This window comes from Chenopodium quinoa, unplaced genomic scaffold (genome assembly GCF_001683475.1).
Source record: "Chenopodium quinoa cultivar QQ74 unplaced genomic scaffold, ASM168347v1, whole genome shotgun sequence".
Classification (NCBI taxonomy): domain Eukaryota; kingdom Viridiplantae; phylum Streptophyta; class Magnoliopsida; order Caryophyllales; family Amaranthaceae; genus Chenopodium; species Chenopodium quinoa.
Genome location: NW_018743292.1, coordinates 4,659,460 through 4,678,920, shown reverse-complemented (window position 1 = coordinate 4,678,920; position 19,461 = coordinate 4,659,460). Strand labels below are relative to the sequence as shown.

The window sequence follows — 19,461 nt, the reverse complement described above, 5'->3', positions numbered from 1 at the left end:
TTATTATTATTATTATTATTATTATTATTATTATTATTATCACGTTCTAGTTGGAGCAGCTAATTCTGGAAATAATTAGGAACATTCAATATGATTATTGGTTAAGATACATTATTCTGGCTAATAATTTTGGCACATATATTTACTAAAAAAATATAATAAGTAGCATGATGATGATGATTATGCTGATTTGTCTTAAATTAGCTAGTGCGTAAGTATATAGTTGATCCACCATCTAATTCCATTTTATTGAGTTGGTGAGATCTTGACATAATACTCCATAATTCTACTTGAGTTATTTGTTGGTGAACGTTAGATCAGGTTTTCCAACTGGTATTCTTTATGACAATGAATATATAACTAATCCGTCATCACAATATTATACTTCCTCTATTCTTTTTTACTTGATCTGTTTCTTCTATCACGCTTGTCAATGCAAAATTTTAACGATCAATAACTATTATGATAGTATTTATTGAGACGAATTCAAAAAGATCTCATCACATGAATATGTTCTTGCTTACATATTATTCACAAAAGACGGTCAAAGGAGGGGTGGTAAATAGTGTAAAAGTCAAAGCGGGTCAAGTAAAAAAGAACGGAGGAAGTATACTGCAACCGTACAAGTAGAGGTCGGTTTTAATTGAGTTTAGCTAGCTTGCAAATTATTCAAGCTTGAGCCAATTTTTGTATGATGAGACTGAGCACAACTAAGTTCGACTTAAAAGAATATGGATAGACATTCAAAGTACTTCTTAACTAATCGGACTATTTATGTTACCTAATATAATATACGAGTGTAACCTAAAATTTTGTACACTGTAGTTGACATTTATTTTCATGAATTTTCCAACAATTAATTCTCAATCTTTATCCCAACAATCCCCAACCCTCATTCCTACATACCAAACACATCGATTGTGATGAAAATTGTGCTTGTTAAACTATTTATTAGTCCAAATTATATTGGATTGGATTGAAATGAAAACTAAAAACCACAATATTGTAAACTAAAATCTCAAAGGCTAAATTAATTATGTTAGGATTAAAATGGAACCCTTCCGTTGGTTTCCAAAAAAAAAAAAAAAAAAAAAAAAAAAAAAAAACAAAAACAAAACTGAACCATATTGACAAACCAGCCCAAAATTGTATTTCATTTTCTTATTCATATACTAGTACAACGTACTTTGTATATTTTTATACAAGTACTAGTAGCAGAGAAAATTAAAATTAATTTTTTTGTTTAAGGGTAAGGAGGACCTTGACTAAACCTCAACCCTCACAGTTTTTTTTATTTAGTATTTGCAGGCTACATTTGGAAGTAGTGGGAGGGTAATGAAATCTCTTTGAGGTGTCAATTCGGATGATCGGATCGGATCTAATAAGGTTGGGTTGGATCAGGTCAAATTTTAAAGTTGAGTCATGCTAAATTATTATGTCCACGCGAAACCAAATCTGAAACGTATATTTTTTGGGTCGGTTTCGAATCGGGTGTGATTTTGACACCTCTTCTACCCCCAAGTACCCTCACTTGGCCAAGTGAGCCAATACTTTGTCGGTAGAAAATTAAATTTAATTCCTTTACTTGGATTTGAGATTTTACGATAACCTTTCACACACACACAAAAAAAAAAAAAAAAAAAAGCATTTTACAAAATTTATAACTAGTTAAATACTGCAAATTAGTTTTCCATATACTTCGTTCAAAGTTTTATGGAATACATTGTATGTTGAAGGCTTTCCCAGAACATTGTCAGTGTCAACCTTCAATTTCCATCTTTCTTCCCCGAGAATTTGGGAATTACAGAATTAGGCAAGTAGTAGCAGCAACATCTTCACTCTGCTTCATTGCTGAGACGAAAACTCAAAGATGAAGTTTCAAGCTCTGCGTTTTAATGGCGGTACCTCTCTTTTTCCCATAATTTCTTCCTCCTTTCCTTTTCATTTTCGAAATTGTTGCCATTTTTCCAGTGAAAGAATTGTTGCAATTGATGACCGTAATTTAATTCTCAATTCTGTTAGAGAACAATGCAAATTAGGGTTTTCCGATCTTAAACTTCCACAATCTCTCTTCAATCAATTGACCTCTTTGCGCCCTCTTCCTTCTGTTATCGTTTTCAATCAGCTCTTTACTGCCATTTCCAAATTGAAACACCTTCATCCTCATTCCACCATTACTTCGCTCTTCAGCCACCTTGAATTTCTTGGTATTCGACCCGATTGGCATTCTATTGGTATTCTTGTCAATTGTTACTGTCGTTTAGGCCGCGTTGATTTCGGGTTTTCTATCATGGGCTAAATCCCTTAAACTTGGTTATCCCCCAAATGATTATACTTTTAACACCTTAATCAATGGTTATATCCTTAATGATATGCTCCCTCAAGCTGCTCAATTGTTGAATAAGATTATCAAGTTAGATTTCCAGCCTGATATTGTTACATATGGTGCTATTTTCAAAGGCCTTTGTAGAATCGGCGACAATGCCAGTGCTCTCACTTTGCTTACCAAAATGCATTCTGCTGCTCATTGTAAGCCTAACCTTGTCATATACAACACTATTATTGATAGTCTCTGTAAGGACAGCTTATTACAACAAGCTATGGACCTCTTCTCCGCTATCAAAACCGATGGCATTCAACCCGATGTTGTCACCTATAATACTTTGATTCGAGGCTTCTACAATTCTGGATGCAGGGAAGAGGCTAAGGGTGTATTGACTGAGATGTTAAAGAGCAACATAACACCTGATGTTACAACCTTCAGCATACTGGTTGACATGTTTTGTAAAGATGGGAATGTTAAGGAAGCACAAGCCACATTGCAGCTCATGACTCGTAAAGGTGTTACTCCAAACATCTTTACTTACAATGCTTTACTTGATGGTTATTGTTTGCGTGGTCAGATGGAAGATGCAGAAAAGCTACTTGATATCATGACCCAGAATGGTTGTGAGCCTAATGTTGTAAGTTTTAGTACTATGGTCAATGGATATGTCAAACATAAAAACATTGTCAATGGATAGTTCATTGCTTGATGGCCTATGTAAATGTAAACGGCTTGATGAGGCAGTGGCATTACTTGAAGATATGGAGGATAAAGGTATTAGGCCTGATATTGTCACTTACAATATCCTAATGGACAGCTTGTGTGAGGCTGGGCAACTTGAAGATGCAGCAAAATTCTTCTCTGATCTTGTGTTAAAGGGTCTGCAGCCTAGTCTTAAAACATACAATATATTAGTTAAAGGCTTTTGCAAGAAGGGGTTAATGAATGAAGCTGATGATGTGTTGAGGAAAATGGAGAAAGATGGTTGTTTATCAGAGGATATATTCTTAGTAATGACTTTTCCAAGGCATTATACTACCGCGATCTTATAGTTAGCAAAGGATTTCAAGCTGATGCACACACTTTCATTATTTGTTGACCTCTTGTCTTCCGATAACTTAAGTGACTCATCCAAGGGCTTGCTTCAAAAGTTTATCAAATGAATTGTAATGCAAGTTTTTTTTAGTATTGTTGATCTTGGACCTTGGATGTCAAACTAATTGCTGATACTAGGATATTGTTATGATCTTTCTGTAGTGTGTTGTTCATTTAATTGTAGTCTTAATCATCTGACTTTGATTTCCCATTTAGCATTCTAATTTTAAATCTAGGTTAGCTTATCCTTAAGCTGATGTCTACCTGTAGGCAACTACGCAAGTTACTCCCTCTTAACAGAAATGCTGGTAAATGAGAACCTTTGTGGCAATAGGTGCAGATAAGGAGCCTTAACTAGACATCAAAACCAACTTTGGTAGTTTGGTCGAAGCTCACGTGCAGCTCCCAACAAATAAACATCTTTATAAGCGATGCTCATTCTTAATGATCCAGTAAGGTGTGATTGTCTTGGTATATATAGAGGCTATCAATATTACACAAGTATGTCGTTTCTACACAGCTACAACTTGTTCATGAAAGTGGGCTCTCAATTCATCATTTCACCAAAAATGAGTACCACATCATTCCTTACCAAGTAACCGGGATCATTAACAACTATTAAAAGTGCAGCAAATGCAGATTACAAAAGAGAAAATCTATAAATATTTCCAGGTGAAACTGTTCTCGGCACTTTGCTGCTTGGTGTTAAGTTTGCCAGAAGGAGAAGTTCATCGATTCGTTGGTACTGCCTGGCTCAATTTCATCAGTCTCCTGCCCCCATCATTTCTCCAAACCCCTCTAACTGAAGCAAGAATTGAGTCTTGATCAGGTCTAACCACCATCAGATCAGAGGCCAAGTCAGAACAGCTGCTATCTGGAACTGCTGATGCTGAACTTTCACCTAGGCGAGCCTTGAGGAACTTCGACTTTTTCTTCATTTTCTTTTTGCCTCCAGCTGTAGCTTCTCCTGGAGAATTGTTTGAGCCACCTCCACTCACATGACCCACATCTTCAATAATTGAAGTCTTGGAATTTCTTTCGAATAAACGTTCCACAACCTTTAATGAGGGAAAATCCTCTTCCCGAGGCTTAGCATCCAACTTTAGATCCTTAAAATTATTTGCAATGCTATCCAACAAGGACTCCCCTTTAATGCCGCCACCAGAATCTCCGCATTTTTCCTTTCCTTTATTGGAAAGTTTACTAGCAGTTGTTTTACAGCTCTCTTTCCTCGGCCTGTTTTCAATACTGTTTCCCAAACTGGTCATATGAATTTTCATGAGTTCCTTTTGCTTCTGTGGATCAGGACAAAGTCTAGCCAAGTCAACAATAAGATGAGCAAGGCCAAACTGATGAACATATGCAAAGTATTCTCCAGCACCAATCTCACCCTCACGATATTCTTTTGAAATTATTTTGAAGGCGGCATATTTGTCCTTGTCATATTCTAAGGAAGCACATATTTTCTCAACCAAGGACTTGTTCGCAGCCTTAATGTCATCTCCAATTACTGTACCCTCATTAGATGCTTTATTAATGACATTTGGAGCTGAAGAAGATGGGGCCACATCTTCAACACTAATAGTTAATGAATTTGCAGAACTAGCAGATGCAATGTCACTTGACATCGAAGAAAGCAGACTATAAGAACTGATCGAGTTAGAGGATGGGGAGTGACCAACTGCCAAAGCTCCAATCTGATGTGAGATAATTGGGCTAGATTGTGATAAATGTTCTGCATCTGACAACCTAAGTTGCGATGAACTGATTGCTGGTGAGTGATTGATACCAATTTCCTCCGACTTCTTTCTAGATTTGTGTCGTCGTCTTTTTGTTGATCTAGGCAGTTCGGAACCATTTAGAAGTACACTTCTGAAGTCCAGTGCTGCTCCCTGTCGGTGTCCTGAAGATGGCACAGTAGTTGCAGCAGAACCAATATCACTAGTCTCTCTGTGAATAGGAATTGCTTGCACAGCTGATGTAGCATCATACAGTAAATTGGTGTTGGTTCTTTCACCATTAGCTGAATTAGCAGAAGAGAGTCGAACATTAGATGTCCCAGGAAGTGAAGCATGTGCTCTAACATGGAGACCTTCGTCCCTTTCCCGATGATGAAAGCATGCACGTAGCTGTGTTATTATAATGTTAATTGAGTTAATCACAAGAATGGGATTTTCTACAGAGCATATGCAGCTTCTTTAAATAGAAACAGAGAAAACATAATTTAACAGACCACTACAGCTAGAAGTCCAGCCCATCTGGAGTTGACATATAGAGAATCAAAGCCCATCAGCTAGAATTCATAATGGCAAATGTATTAATGAATTTGCAGATCAATAAAGGGACCACAAATACCTGCAAAGCATTTTGGCGTTTTGAACGAGACATTGATCCACCATGTTCCAAAGCACTATGATGCTGAAAATAAGCAAAAGAATCCCATGAACCAACTGCATGAGCCAATGATTTTTAGCATACAAAGCTCAAGAAAATTTAGCCCCACATTCAGTGAGATTTTCATGTCATGAAAGAGTAACATATGCAGTAAGAAACTTAATTTGCAAGGTGCCTAGGTGGTAAACAATCTTTAAAATCCAGGGCTTTTGGCTTTCCTCCATCGGACAGGGGCGGACTTGGCCTTGTGCCTGGTGGGTCAAATGACTCACCAGGGCCCAAAAAAATTTCTGTCTTTTTTTTTTTTAAAAAAAAAAAAATAAAAAAAAAAAAAATTATTAGTTTGTTAATTTTAGTCTTGTCAATTTTAAGCTTGTTAAATGTTAGTTAGTATTGTAATCTTGTCAATTTTCTATTTGGATGATCTTTGTAAATAATTTTTTTTTGGGAATTTTGGTAAATTTTTTTTTTTTTACATATTTGGTTATCGATTGTGAGTTTGTGACTCACCGGTCAGAAATTCCTGGGTCCGCCACTGCCATCGGACCAAGTGATTTGGCAATGCCACCTAACTTACGCTTTCCTCACAAACAAAAATGAAAAAAAAAGGGAGAAAAAGAGACCTTCATATCAGCTATTGTCGAGAAAACAACAAACTTCTTCTCAAGGCATGTGTCATCCTCACAAAGAAAATGAGCTTCACGGAAGTGGTTCTGGGAAAGATGTAATATTTTTTACTGTTAATTATTTTTTTTTTGTTAAAAAAAAAAAGAAGTGGAATGAAATTGACAAGTGATACAAACAGCTAACCTCCAAGTCATTATAATCCTTGTAGTATTCAAATGGAGTAGACTCAGTAGAACGCAGCCTGCAATGGATGGATTTTGGATGCAAGTAGTTTCACTTAAACTGAGAGAAAAACAAGTAAGCTTCTTACAAATAGAAAGCTCATTCTACCTCTCGCATATGTGGCAAGTATAATGTTCAGTGGACATGTGGAAGTAAAGTTCATTGTCACCATAAAATGGTCTCTGACAGAACTCGCAGAATGGATGTCCAGAAAACCCACATCTTTCATTTTCACTACCGTCAACATCTGAATCACCATAGCTTATATGCTGTCTTAACTGGACTCGACTATATAACTTCTGCTCAGATATGAACACCTGCTTCAAAGTAATAATATAAATCTATCATACTACAAGAAACATATGCTTATAGATCAAGTGTAATAAACAGTAATGTCTGCCCACTGGAAGGCAAGATGTAAAATTCATATCTAATATAAAAAACCATGACATAGGACCAATTACAAGGGACGAAAACAAACCAAGTAATGCTACCAAGCAGCAATGAAACACTCTACTTTCAGCCACTAAGCATAAAAAATCAATTTGTTGAATCAATGGTACCCTGACCCAGAGTCTCATATTCAAAATTGGCCCATTGTTCACAGCGTACAATAAGGTATTAGCTGAACGTAGATCTTTCAAAAAGTATCAACATTTTCTATGGCTTGCAGAGAAATGAAAATTGGGCTTTATTATCAACATTTGAGAAGAAATTAAAAAAAAAAAAAAAAAAAAAAAAAAAAAAAAAAAAAGAGCTTATGGGATTAAGGCGTTCAAGAAGAAGAAGAAGAAGTATATCAGTTATCAACAGGGTTCTATGGCAGGCTAGTGAGACCATGACCTCTTGGATGTCAAAGGTGTCCTAGGGGTGATCTCCGTTGATGGATCTAAGGTTATTGATAATTATCTAGGCCACTTCAATTTTTTAATCCGATAATATTAATTTTCTGATTACTATAATGTTCTAACTTCTGTAGATATATCAGATCAAGATCCTGCTTAAGAAGCGAAATGAAAAATGATTAAACTAACCCATTCACATTCAAAAGAAAACACCATCCGCGAAAAATGACTTGTCTAGTTACAGAGTAATGATACACAGATTCATATCAGATCAAGATCCTGCTTAAGAAGGGAAATGAAAAATGATTAAACTAACCCATTTACATTCAAAAGAAAACACCATCCGCGAAAAATGACTCGTCTAGTTACAGAGTAATGATACACAGATTCATAGTAATAGACATATAAACTGGCTTGAACTTTAAGTAACACCGCCTAAAACCACAATGAGGAAGTTAAAAGAGTTAAATCAAAGACACAAATAAGTAACAACCCCATGTAAAAAACAACAAACACGCCAGCATAATGAAGTTAGATCAAAAGAACATTTGCAGCAATAATAACAATTCTGCTCTCCATATGCTGCCAAAGGATGGAATAAAAAAAGTGATCAAAAAGGAACCACAATAAAATACTAAGACTTGCTTTTCATTCCATGATGGGATAAATGATCATGAGTTGTATTCAACTCAACATTTCTCACCTTCTTGTATTCTAAACAGAGACTGCAAAAGAAAAGTTCATGTTGATGGGATAAATGATCTTTGAGTTGCTCAACACTCTTAATTTTCCCTTTTCTTCTGGAATTTCTTTTCCCTTCAACCCCCAACTTGTCACAAACACTGCATGAGAGCTTACACATAGCTTTGATGATCTTGTACTCATCCAAATCATCAAAGTATGCTTGTGTGTCCTCATGATACCAATATGATCCCACCTTACCATCTTTAGCATCAGCTGGAAGAATTGAAAAGTCATTTATTACCCTCGTGAGAGATCCTAATGCCTGCAGCAAGGAAAATTAATAATTAGAAGATAAAACATAAATGGAACTGCTTCACAAATTCAATAAAGTTGCAATTTTAGTGTTTTGCTCAATCAAGATGCTAAAATTAGTAGGGTTCCATTCCCCCCTCCCCCAACCCCTCTCTTAATTCCAAACATTCTATGAAGGTTCATCATATGCAGTCAAGACCCGGCATTGCTGATTCTTTATTCTTGTGGAATGCAGAACATCGAATGTTAGTATTTTACTTAGATTAATAACTGTCACACACTGCAAGATTTTTTGTAAATTTAAACATCATAAAATTACTGACCAGACTCCTAAACCAGTAAATTCACTCCGAATCCCGATCCGGACCTAGAATGATCCACAATTCAGATCGATACATACATTCCATAGTAAAATTTGTTTGCTGCCCACCAGATTCCAGTAACCTACAAATCAATCCACCTATCATTCTTTCACCAATGGGCTACCTATCCCATTTTAAATGCCTCGGTTCTAGATCTATAACCTCTCAATTTAGGATCCAGGTCCCCTAAGCACCAATTAGGCATCTTTTCTCCTCCAATTTTAACCTTGACCCTTCTCTCTGCATCTCTGCTTCTGTATATCTACTTAAACTAATACCAAGTCGAATAATAGTACTCTTTCCAAATCTCTAAAATCTCAACTCGAATACTTAGACCATCATTATTCACATGATCCTGATTAAAATCTCCTTTGCTCAACCCACTTCTACATATATTTGAAAACTAAAGCAAAGCCAAATAAATAAGAGGGGAAGAGGGAAGGAGAGGAAAACCAAGTACTATATTAAACCACAAGAGAAAGAGGAAAACAGCATCAACCCTGAAAGACAATTTAGGCCTCAAACAGTATAACTCGCCAATTTAAGTTTACTGTTTAGTGCAAATCACATAAGTTGAGTTTCATTTCATACTTGTAGCTATTATTCACGCATCTCACATTTCACTTCCATCAAAGGTACTTTACTTATAACAAGTGCATTATCAAAAATATGCTTACTGTTCTGTATCCTTTTCACAATTTCATTGCTTTCGTAAGCATCCAAAATTCCAAACTTTCACTTCAATTCAACTTTTCGTTCCCAAAATTTACCCATGATCTTGTTCGTTTCCTAGCCCCCAACCTACCAACAGTTGAAGCAATTATTCTCCAATTGAAGCAATTCCAAATCCAACTACCTATCTTAATGTAGCTAAAGATTATGACGTCCCAAATACGAAGTACCTAATTTTGTTCACTAAAAACTTCTGCTGTAAAACCTGATACCTAGCACCGTCATGATCGAGAAAGCAACATAAACATAACAGTCAATTCATTGATATGGATTATGGGATACTAAGGATTATACAAAGTTGGTTTACGAAAACATCGCCTTCTAAAGCATATGCATTACCAATGGGAGTAGCTACTATCTAAAGTCAATTAGACAACTTTTACTGTATCCAAACAACACAATCATTCAACTCGAAAACCAGTAAACCACACCGCCCCCCCTCCCCCCCCCCCCCCCCCCCCCCCCCCCCCCCCCCAAAAAAAAAAAAAAAAAAAAAAACAAACAAACAAACAAAAATCTAACAGAAAGACAGATTTATACATGACCAAATCCAAAATAGCACCATTTTCCAACAATGTAGATAGCTGAAAATGTTCATTTTTTTTTAACCTTGAAAAATCCCAAAAACTAAAACTTGGTACCCTAAACAAACCCAGAAAACAATCAACATGGAGAAAGCATAGATCAAAAGGGGAAAATCCGTAAAAATTATTATCCAAATGGGGCAAAATTCACAAATCCTGAAATTGTCTCACGTGGTCCCCCCAATCCCAGCGCAAATATAATCAAATAAAAATAAATAAAAACTAATAAATGGGTATTATAACAAAATTTATTTAATTCAATTTTAATAAATCAAAATCAAGACTTTATTAATTTCAATTGTCATTTTTTAAGTGGGTAATTAAGAAAAAAAAAAGAGGAGAGAGAAAGAAGGAAAGAGACCCGGGTGATGAAGACGGAAGGAGAGAGAGACTGGCAAATGCAGCAACGGCGATCATCGCAGACGAATCGGAGACGAGCGATGCAGAGTGCGCAGACATCGCGGTGGCCGCACGGGCCGTACGCAACCCATTCGAGTGTTTCAGCACACACAGCGCAGCTTCCGTCATCCATTGATGTTAGTGTTTCTCTCTCTAAGATTGATGGATCCCTGGATTTTCTCTCTCTAGGATGGAAAAAGGACAAGATGGAAATAGGAGTTTTAGAAAGAGAAAATAGGAGAATGTTGGGGGAGGAAGGGAGTCAATACGTAAGTTATACGGCAGGTGGGACTGTGGGAGTGGTAATTTTTTTTTTTTTTTTTCACGGAGTATTACCATTTAACTTAACTGAAAAAATAAATTGACTTGAAAATACTTGTTGAAGAACATGTTGTAAGAGTAGCAAGACTTAGGGGTCGTTCGGTTCATTAGGGAAGTGTAAATTCCCATGAAATTTTAATTTGTGGGAAATAAATTTTATCATCAAAATCATGGGAATTCAACAAATTTGTTTGATTAAGAATGGAGGAAGTAAATTCCATGGGAATTTCAACTTACCAATGGGAGGTAAGGTAATTGAATTCCCATGTTTTGTAGAAAGTCAAAATTTCCATGAATTTTCATTGCCCCCATTTTCACTTTTTTGTGCCAACCAAACAACAAGGTGAAAATGAAATTCATGGGAATTTTGACTTCCCACAAAATATTTAGCCAACCAAATAAGGCCTTAAGGGCTAATCTTGCTCTTACTAAGTTACTCCTTATGTCTTGTTTTAATACTCCGTATAAGTTAAAAAAAAAAATAAATAAAAATAAAAATTGGTAAACATTTTCATTTAATTCCGACTTCATATAAATAATCTCAACTCCAAATCATAATCTACTTTTTATTACAGTAATATATAACGTGACGAATTTAACAAGATCTTACATGAATATACTACCTCCGTTTTTTTATATGTGCAACTTTGGCATAACTTGCGGTTCACGAGGCAAAAGATTGAATGACAAAAATTAAGAAAAGCTAGTGGACTTAATTAAAGGGATAGGAGAGAGAAAGTATAGCCACCCACTTGCATTGTTGGTGGGAAAATTTGGCAGAATCCACATGGGGTGGATTTCCCCCCAAATTTTCACCAAAAATTCGAATTTGTTAAATTTTTGGTGGAAATTTTGGGTCCCTCCATTTTTTAAAAAAAAGCACATGACATCCTGAATTTTTAGAAAGCATTTAAAGCCTTTATTCATCATTTAAGGGGGCTACAAATACCAACCTTCATTGTAGCACATTAAAGTACAATCATTAATGTTTTCAAGCTGGGTCAAACTTTCCAGCAAAAACAAAGTTTCCAGCAACAATTATGAATCCAATTAAGGCAACCCAAGCCTACATTCATCATTAAGTTAGCATAATTACACATTAACTACCCAATTAAAACAAAAAAAAAAACTGCTAAGCTGATATTAGTCCTGCACATCAAGCTGCATCCTTCATCTACTCCACAAAAAATCAATAGCCCCCCCTACATCATCAAGTTGTGCTGAAGAACAAAAACACATGGCAGAATTTGTTGATGCTATTTTTTCGATGTTGATCACATACTAAATGAAGAACAGATGGCAAAATTGTGGTATGACCATGAAGAAGAAATGCATGATGCAGGCATATGGGACTATGAATCTGAAGATGAAAACATGGAAGACAACCAAGAAGGAGAACAACAGCAGCAAAACACAGAAGCTGAGGTTGCTTCCCCACAAATGCAACAACAGCTTCATCAAGGGACTTAAATGGCAGACAGAAAGCAACTGACAATGCACAAGAAAAGAAAAATTGTTGATGCAATGTTGGTCAAAATGCATGAGGGAAGATTACCAAGGGGTCACATGAAACATTTATCATCTCAATTCAATGTTCACAAATCCACCATCACAGGAATCTTCACAGAAATAAAATAAAAAAAAAAAAAACAGTTGGCAAAAGGGGACTTGATTGATGTCAGGACTAAGAAGTTTGGAAAAATAGGGAGAAAGCCATTGCAAATATCTGATGAAATTCTACAGGCAGTCCCTTTGCATTTAAGGCAGACAGAAAGGAGTTATGCAGGAGCACTGAAGATAAGCCATAGTATTGTTCACAGTTTGAAGAAAAGAGGAAGGCTAAGAACACACGCATGCTGCAACAAGCCAGCACTGACATCAGATCATAAGGTAGCCACACTCAGATGGATTTTGTCACACATAAATCTAGTTACAGGTAATGAGGACCCCACATTTGTTGACATGAAACATGTCATACACATAGATGATAAGTGGTTCTATTTGAACCCTGATAAGAGGAGGTTTTATCTACAACCAAGTGAGGAGGATCCATACATGGCAGTACAGTAAAAAAGATTCAAGCTGAAAGCAATGTTTATGGCAATTATTGGGAAGCCATTGTATGACAGAAATGGGGAACTCCTACATGATGGGAAGTATGGCATATTCCCATTTACTATCCAGCAAGTAGCACATAAATCAAGCAAAAAAAGGTCCAAAGGAACTTTGGAAACAAAGGCACTCCAGAATGTAAACAGAGAAGTAATTAGAGATATGTTGTTGACAAAGGTCATACCAGCAATCATCTCAAAGTGGCCTGAAAGTCTGGCCAAAGATGTTGTCATCCAATGGGACAATGTAAGGCCTCACCAAGTTCCTAGTGATGCAAAATTTATAGCAGCAACAACAGCAAATGGGTTCAACATTCAATTTGTTTTTCAGCCAGCACAATCACCTGGTTTGAATGTGCTTGATTTAGGGTTATTTAGGTCTATTCAATCTTTGCAATATCAGTCTTTTCCTAGAGACTTAGATGAGCTAGTTGAAAAAGTGAGAGACTCTCTTATGACACATTTAATCCCCAAGTTAACAAGTACATCTGGGTAACTTTGCAAAAATGCATGATAAAGATCCTCAAGGCAGAAGGTGGGAACAAGTACAAAATACCCCACATGAACAAAAAAAAAACTTGAAAATATTGGCATTCTACCAGATAAAGTAGAAGTGCAGAAGGAAGTAGTGATGGAGGCTGTGGAATACCTAAACACTATGTTTAGGCCAGCAAATCAAGGCAATGAAGAAGCAACAGAAGATATGGAGGTGGATGCAGACTAGGGGACTCATCACATCAATGAGACAACACATGGACTGCCATACATAACCACTATGTTTTTTTTTTTACTAAGTTACAGTTGGTTAGGTGTATTTTGTTGATTACAATGAGTCAATCATGTAAGGTAGTTTGTTGTAAAGTCTTTTGATGAAGGTATGGTCCTTTTGTACCCACATTTTGAATGGAATAGAAATGACAAAGAATCAACTGTTATGTGGGCACTCAATCCATCAGAAGGTTTGTATGTCATTGTTGAATACAACACTAAGTCACAAGGTTACCTCAACAACAAGAGCATTAAACAAAATGTTGGAGCAAAACACGTGTTTAGTGAAATTCAATGGAGTCCCTTCATCATGTGGATTTGAATAAGGTAAACAACACACTACAATAGGGGACTCAATCCAAAACAGGATACAAAAGAAAATCAAAGGGACTCCTTTAAGAAATTTCTAAAACAGTAAGGGACTGAGAAGCCAATAATAATCAACAACAACACAACAGCCTCATCATTCATCAATCAAATCCCCATAGCCAACATAATCCATCAAATTAATAAAAAACTAACACATCCATCCAGTAAGGGACTGACTACACATTTATCAACAACAATCACTAGGATATGATGTAAAATCCAACAAGCCAGCATATTCCAACAAACCAACAGATCAGTCAAACACACCGCAACATACATGAAGCCAACTTAATCAATAACAACAAACACAGCCAACAGATACAACATCATAACACAACCAACCAGCCAGCACTTTGAAAATCAGAGAAGTGAACTCAACAGAACCAAACATACCAGACAACAAGCCCAACATAGCCAAAAATCCAACAATCCAAAAAAATCCAACAATCCAACATATCAGACAACAAGCCAACATATCAGAGAAATGAACTAAACAGACCCAAAAAACCAACAATCCAACATATCAGACAACAAGCCAACATAGCTAACAACCCACCAGATCAGAAATAAGCAACACAGCCATCAACCCACCAGATCAAATCAACATACACCCAAAAAAATCAAAGGAAAGGGACTTAAAAAAAATAGTAAATTTAGGGTTAGGAATCGTTACGCAAGCAGTCAGTTGGAGGGTTGAACCCTAGGGTTCATCCGCCTCTCATAGTGCTGCAAAGGAGGGCCCTGCGCTTCACCAGCTTCTAGTGGAGGGCAAGGCTTCTTAGGAGGAGGTGATGAAGCCTCCTCCTCTTTAGGCTCATCATTAGAGGAGAGAACAACATACTCCACATCTGGCAACCCACGCATCCTCCTTCGAGCCACCAACGCCGCCTTCCTTTTAGCCCGGATCTTGGTGGATGGCCTCGCCCTTTTAGATCTGGCGTTTTTTGTGGCCACGGAACTCCCCTCACCACTGTCATAGACCGGATCTACAGGTACAGAAGTGAAATCAAGCCATTTTTTGCCACGGGACTCCCCCTGACCCTCAGCCTTCTTCAAACGCTCCTCCTCCTCACAACTTTCAAGCACCTTGCCCAGAGCCTTGTAGGTGGTGGACGAACAGTAAGGACCAGCCTCACCAGACTCGTAAAATTGCCGAGGAAACGGAGATCCGGTTTCAATGGACTGAATAAGGGACAAAATAAAATTCCCCTCACCGACGTCGTCGTCGGTGGCAATGTAAGCATCGTGAAGTGGATCAAGGTTCACCATGTTGTAGGTGGGGACTCGTTTTTGGCAAGATTTGATGTCTGAAGGTCAGATCTAGGGAGAAATGTTGGAGAAAAATAGCGACGAACAGGAGAGAGTAAAACGAAGAAGATGAACTAGGGTTCATCTCAGGAAGTCTCCAGAACATAAAGGGAAGCCCTGCCATCATAAATTAATTTTTGGTGGTTGGGAATGTGAGTAATGAGAGGAGTTGGGGGGAATCAGAGAAATAAATGGAGGGTGTCATTTTAATTATGTTTAGATTAATTTGATTAAAGTAAGATAAGGGTAATTTTAATAAAATCTGAATTTTTAAGTAAGGGTAAATTTGTAATTTTCGGGGTTTTTGTTTACTAAAAGTAGAAAGAAAATAGAAAGTTGCACATAATTGTGAGCGGCCTAAAATGGCAAAAGTTGCACATAAAAAAAACGGAGGTAGTATATCATCTCATATACATTAACAAGAATTTATGGTCAAAGTTTTCAAAGTTTGACCCAAAACAGAGTATTCAAAATGGGAAAAATCATTTGGAGGCGGAGGGAGTACATTTTTCTACTTTTGACTTCTTATGTGAGGGTGGTTTAATTCGTTTCAATGTATATCTTTGAATATTAACATTTTTAGTTTATGTTTTATTGATAATTGAATATACTGATGTTGACATAAAATCATTAATTGACAAATATGCCTAAAGAATTGTTAATTATTAACTTAATATGAAACAAAGGGAACATTTTTGATTGAATTTCCTTGTTTTTTTTTATATTTTATTTTTATTATTATTTTTTTTAATTTTTTTAAATACAACGTATTCACTTTTTTTTTTTTAGTAAACAATGTATTCACTTTAATGCATCACTATTTTGGCATTAAAAAATGGTTGATAAAAATTGTTTTCAAAAAAGTACATCTTACAACAAAACTTAATGTAATGGACCTAATGGTACTAAGTTATGACTTATGAGATATATCGATAGTAACTGGAGCAACTGAATTAATGATAAATTGTTAGTGTACTATTCAATAGGCTTCAATACACCTAGCATGATCTCAATCCCTCTCTTTGTATTACACACTCTACCAATAATCTCTACAAGAACAAGTTCCCTCCTTGAACCTATGAAATCGAGCTCGATCCCTGACTATGATTTCACGATTATAAACCTTTGACACTAGCTTAATCACAGCATGACAATCCACACATATTCGAAGGTTCTTGATGACTTGAATTGGAGTTTCATGGCTTGTTGTTAGCAACCCAAACGCCACAGCTAACTTCTCACTATGATAACACAACACATACTCTTTATCCTCCTCCCCTATGTCGTGCAACACAAATCTCGTCCCTGAAACATATCCATGCTCCTTAATCCTGTACATGATTTCATCCAATTTTGCATAGATCGCTCTCCAACAAGGGTGGCTTTGATCGCCGTTAATGAACTTGTGCAATACACCACCAACTTCGGTGTAGCTAAATCCAGGAACCTTTTTCGAATCCTTAATGTTCATCACCTCCCTAACTCGTCCTACTTCATTCCATCTCTTATATGAAGCATATACATTTGACAACAGCACATAATCTCCACAGCTATCTGATCCCATTTCAACAAGTTTTTGTGATGCAATTTCTGCCAACTCCACATTTCCATAAGTATTGCAAGCACCGAGCAAAGTTTGCCAAAGGACAATATCAGGCGAAATTGGCATCGATTTTATGATTTCATAAGCTTCATTAAGCCTCCCTGCTCTTCCCAACAGATCAACCACGGTACCATAATGCTTCACATTATGTACAATCCCTTTCTCCTCCATCGAGTTAAACAATCGATGCCCCTCCTCAACCAAACCGGCATGGTTGCAAGCGCACAACACCCCAAGATAGGTTATAGGATCAGGGCAGACCCCAACACAGTCCATCTCGTTGAGAAGCTCAATTGCTTCAACCCCAAGTCCATGCATTGCAAACCCCATTACCATTGTGTTCCACGTAATAATATTCTTCTCACAACTCATACTCCTAAACACATCATAAGCTTTATCCACAAATCCGCATTTACAATACATATCAATCACTGCATTACACACTATAACCTTCAAATCCAACCTCTCCTTCTTAACATAACACCACACCTTATCCCCTTCTTTCAGAACCCCCATTTGAGAGCAAGCCGAAAGAGCACCGAGCACGGTAACATCATCCGCCTTCATCCCCATCCTACACACCCTATGAAACAACTCCAAAGCTTCATTAGGAAAACCCCCTTGAGCCAACCCACAAATCAAAGCATTCCAAGAAGCAACATCTCTCTCAGGCATTTCATCAAACACCTTCCGTGCATCCCCAAATTCCCCAACTTTACAATACAAATCCGTTAATGTCGTCTGCAAAAGCAAATCCAACATAAACCCAGATCGAATAACGAACGAATGCATCATATACCCCTCAAACTTCGCCAGCGCGCGCGCGCAAGCCTTGAGGGCGAACGAGCAAGTTACAGCATCGGGCTTCTGCGACGCGCGCAACATAGAGATGAAGAGGGTGAGCGCAATTTGAGGAGTTGAGCTCTGAGCATAGCCTCGAATGATGGGATTCCAGTCAAATGTTGATGGGTTGTTGATGTAATTGAAGATGAGGGTTGCGTAAGAGAGATTGCCATAGGAGGAGATTGCGGTGAGCTCGAGAAGTTTAAAGCGAGAGGAAGGAGAAAATTGGAAAAAACCAGAGGAAATGAGGTGGGATTGGATTTGTTTGATGTGAGAGAGGGAATTGCATTTTTGGATTGCGGTGTTGATGACGGTGGTGGTGGATTTGGCGATCATGCGGTGGAGTTTGCGGCGGAGCTTTTGAGAGTGTGTGTTGATGTGGTAAGGCGGGTAAGAGGGAGAAATTTTGGAAGCTTATTCAAATCGTAGGTACCCGCGTAGGCACAAAACGCTTTTTTTTGAAATAGGAAGCTTAGTAATTTGAAATAGTAATTTAATGATGTTCCAACGTGTACTTAATTAAATTTAAATGAGTATTACACCGTGTTTATATTATTTGATTTGATTTATTCTATAGTTATTATTGTTCTCTATCAAGTGACAATTCTATAGTTATTATTGTTCTCCCGGTGCAGTAGACAAGAAGCGGTCGTCCTCCAGGATAAGCACGGCGCTGGAATTTATGTGCACTCACAAACCCGACTGGAATTCAGAATATTTGCCCAGAAATAAAAGAACAGTGTTTAGTGGTTTTTAAGAGAGAAGAGGGAGGAATGTTTTTTCTGTGTATTTTGCTGAAGTGGGACTGGGTTTATATAGGCAGCAAGGAGGAAGATGGCCAGCAATGACCAGCAAGAAAAAAAGGAAGAAACGGCCATATGATTAAGGTCGAAAATCAAGCAAAACGGCTGACCGTTACTTTCCAAAATCAGAGACAAAACGCAGTCAAGAAACTGTCCAGGGTCAGTCAAAAACCACAATTAATGTGTGTAACGGTTTAGCTGTAATCAAGGGATTAACGGCTAATAATCAGGGAATCCCAACAGTAAAAAAAAACGGCTAGAATAAATAAGGAATATTCTATCAAATAAAATTCCTCCAAAAATAAAAGGACCCACGCCCGTGCATCGCATTCCCCAAGACCCCAAGGCTGACCCGACTCGACACGCGCGCGTTTGCGTGTGTGGTACAACACCCACCTCCAAGTCACTCAACTAAGAAGTATTAACATAGTATAATATAAAAATAAGGAGAAAACCTTTCCCTCCACCAATGTGAGATTTTTCCCTTTTCATTTGTGACTCTCACTCTCTCTTGTTTTCTTTCCTTCACTCAATACTCTTATTTTTTATATCAAGAACTTCCAACATTAATTAGTTGTAACTTTCAAGGGAAGTGACTTGCATTGTTGACACTTTGAACCTTTTTAGCATAACAATAATTTCTTTGGAGTAAAAAATTATGGAATACGTAATTACGGGTAACATCTATTTTGTTTAATCTTGTTGGTCTAAGCAGTAAAAAAAAAAAAAAAATATGGTGTAACCAACAATGAA

General features: G+C 37.1%; 3 protein-coding genes across 3 annotated transcripts; 1 reads left to right on the top strand and 2 right to left on the bottom strand.

Moving 5' to 3' along the window:
• The first annotated feature begins 1,895 nt into the window (after window positions 1–1,895).
• LOC110735846 (putative pentatricopeptide repeat-containing protein At1g12700, mitochondrial) lies at window positions 1,896–3,023 on the top strand. Its single transcript, XM_021916025.1, has 2 exons — window positions 1,896–1,901; window positions 2,265–3,023. Exons 1-2 carry the CDS (start codon window positions 1,896–1,898, stop codon window positions 3,021–3,023), a joined length of 765 nt encoding a protein of 254 aa, XP_021771717.1.
• A 770-nt stretch (window positions 3,024–3,793) lies between these two features.
• LOC110736553 lies at window positions 3,794–10,836 on the bottom strand. Its single transcript, XM_021916796.1, has 7 exons — window positions 10,545–10,836; window positions 8,213–8,515; window positions 6,773–6,981; window positions 6,626–6,683; window positions 6,439–6,528; window positions 5,777–5,839; window positions 3,794–5,550 (listed from the first exon to the last, which is right to left on the bottom strand). Exons 1-7 carry the CDS (start codon window positions 10,713–10,715, stop codon window positions 4,150–4,152), a joined length of 2,295 nt encoding a protein of 764 aa, XP_021772488.1. The 5' UTR covers window positions 10,716–10,836; the 3' UTR covers window positions 3,794–4,149.
• A 5,550-nt stretch (window positions 10,837–16,386) lies between these two features.
• Window positions 16,387–18,436, bottom strand: LOC110736555 (pentatricopeptide repeat-containing protein At1g34160). Its single transcript, XM_021916797.1, has one exon. It carries the CDS (start codon window positions 18,239–18,241, stop codon window positions 16,496–16,498), a length of 1,746 nt encoding a protein of 581 aa, XP_021772489.1. The 5' UTR covers window positions 18,242–18,436; the 3' UTR covers window positions 16,387–16,495.
• Window positions 18,437–19,461: the final 1,025 nt, after the last annotated feature.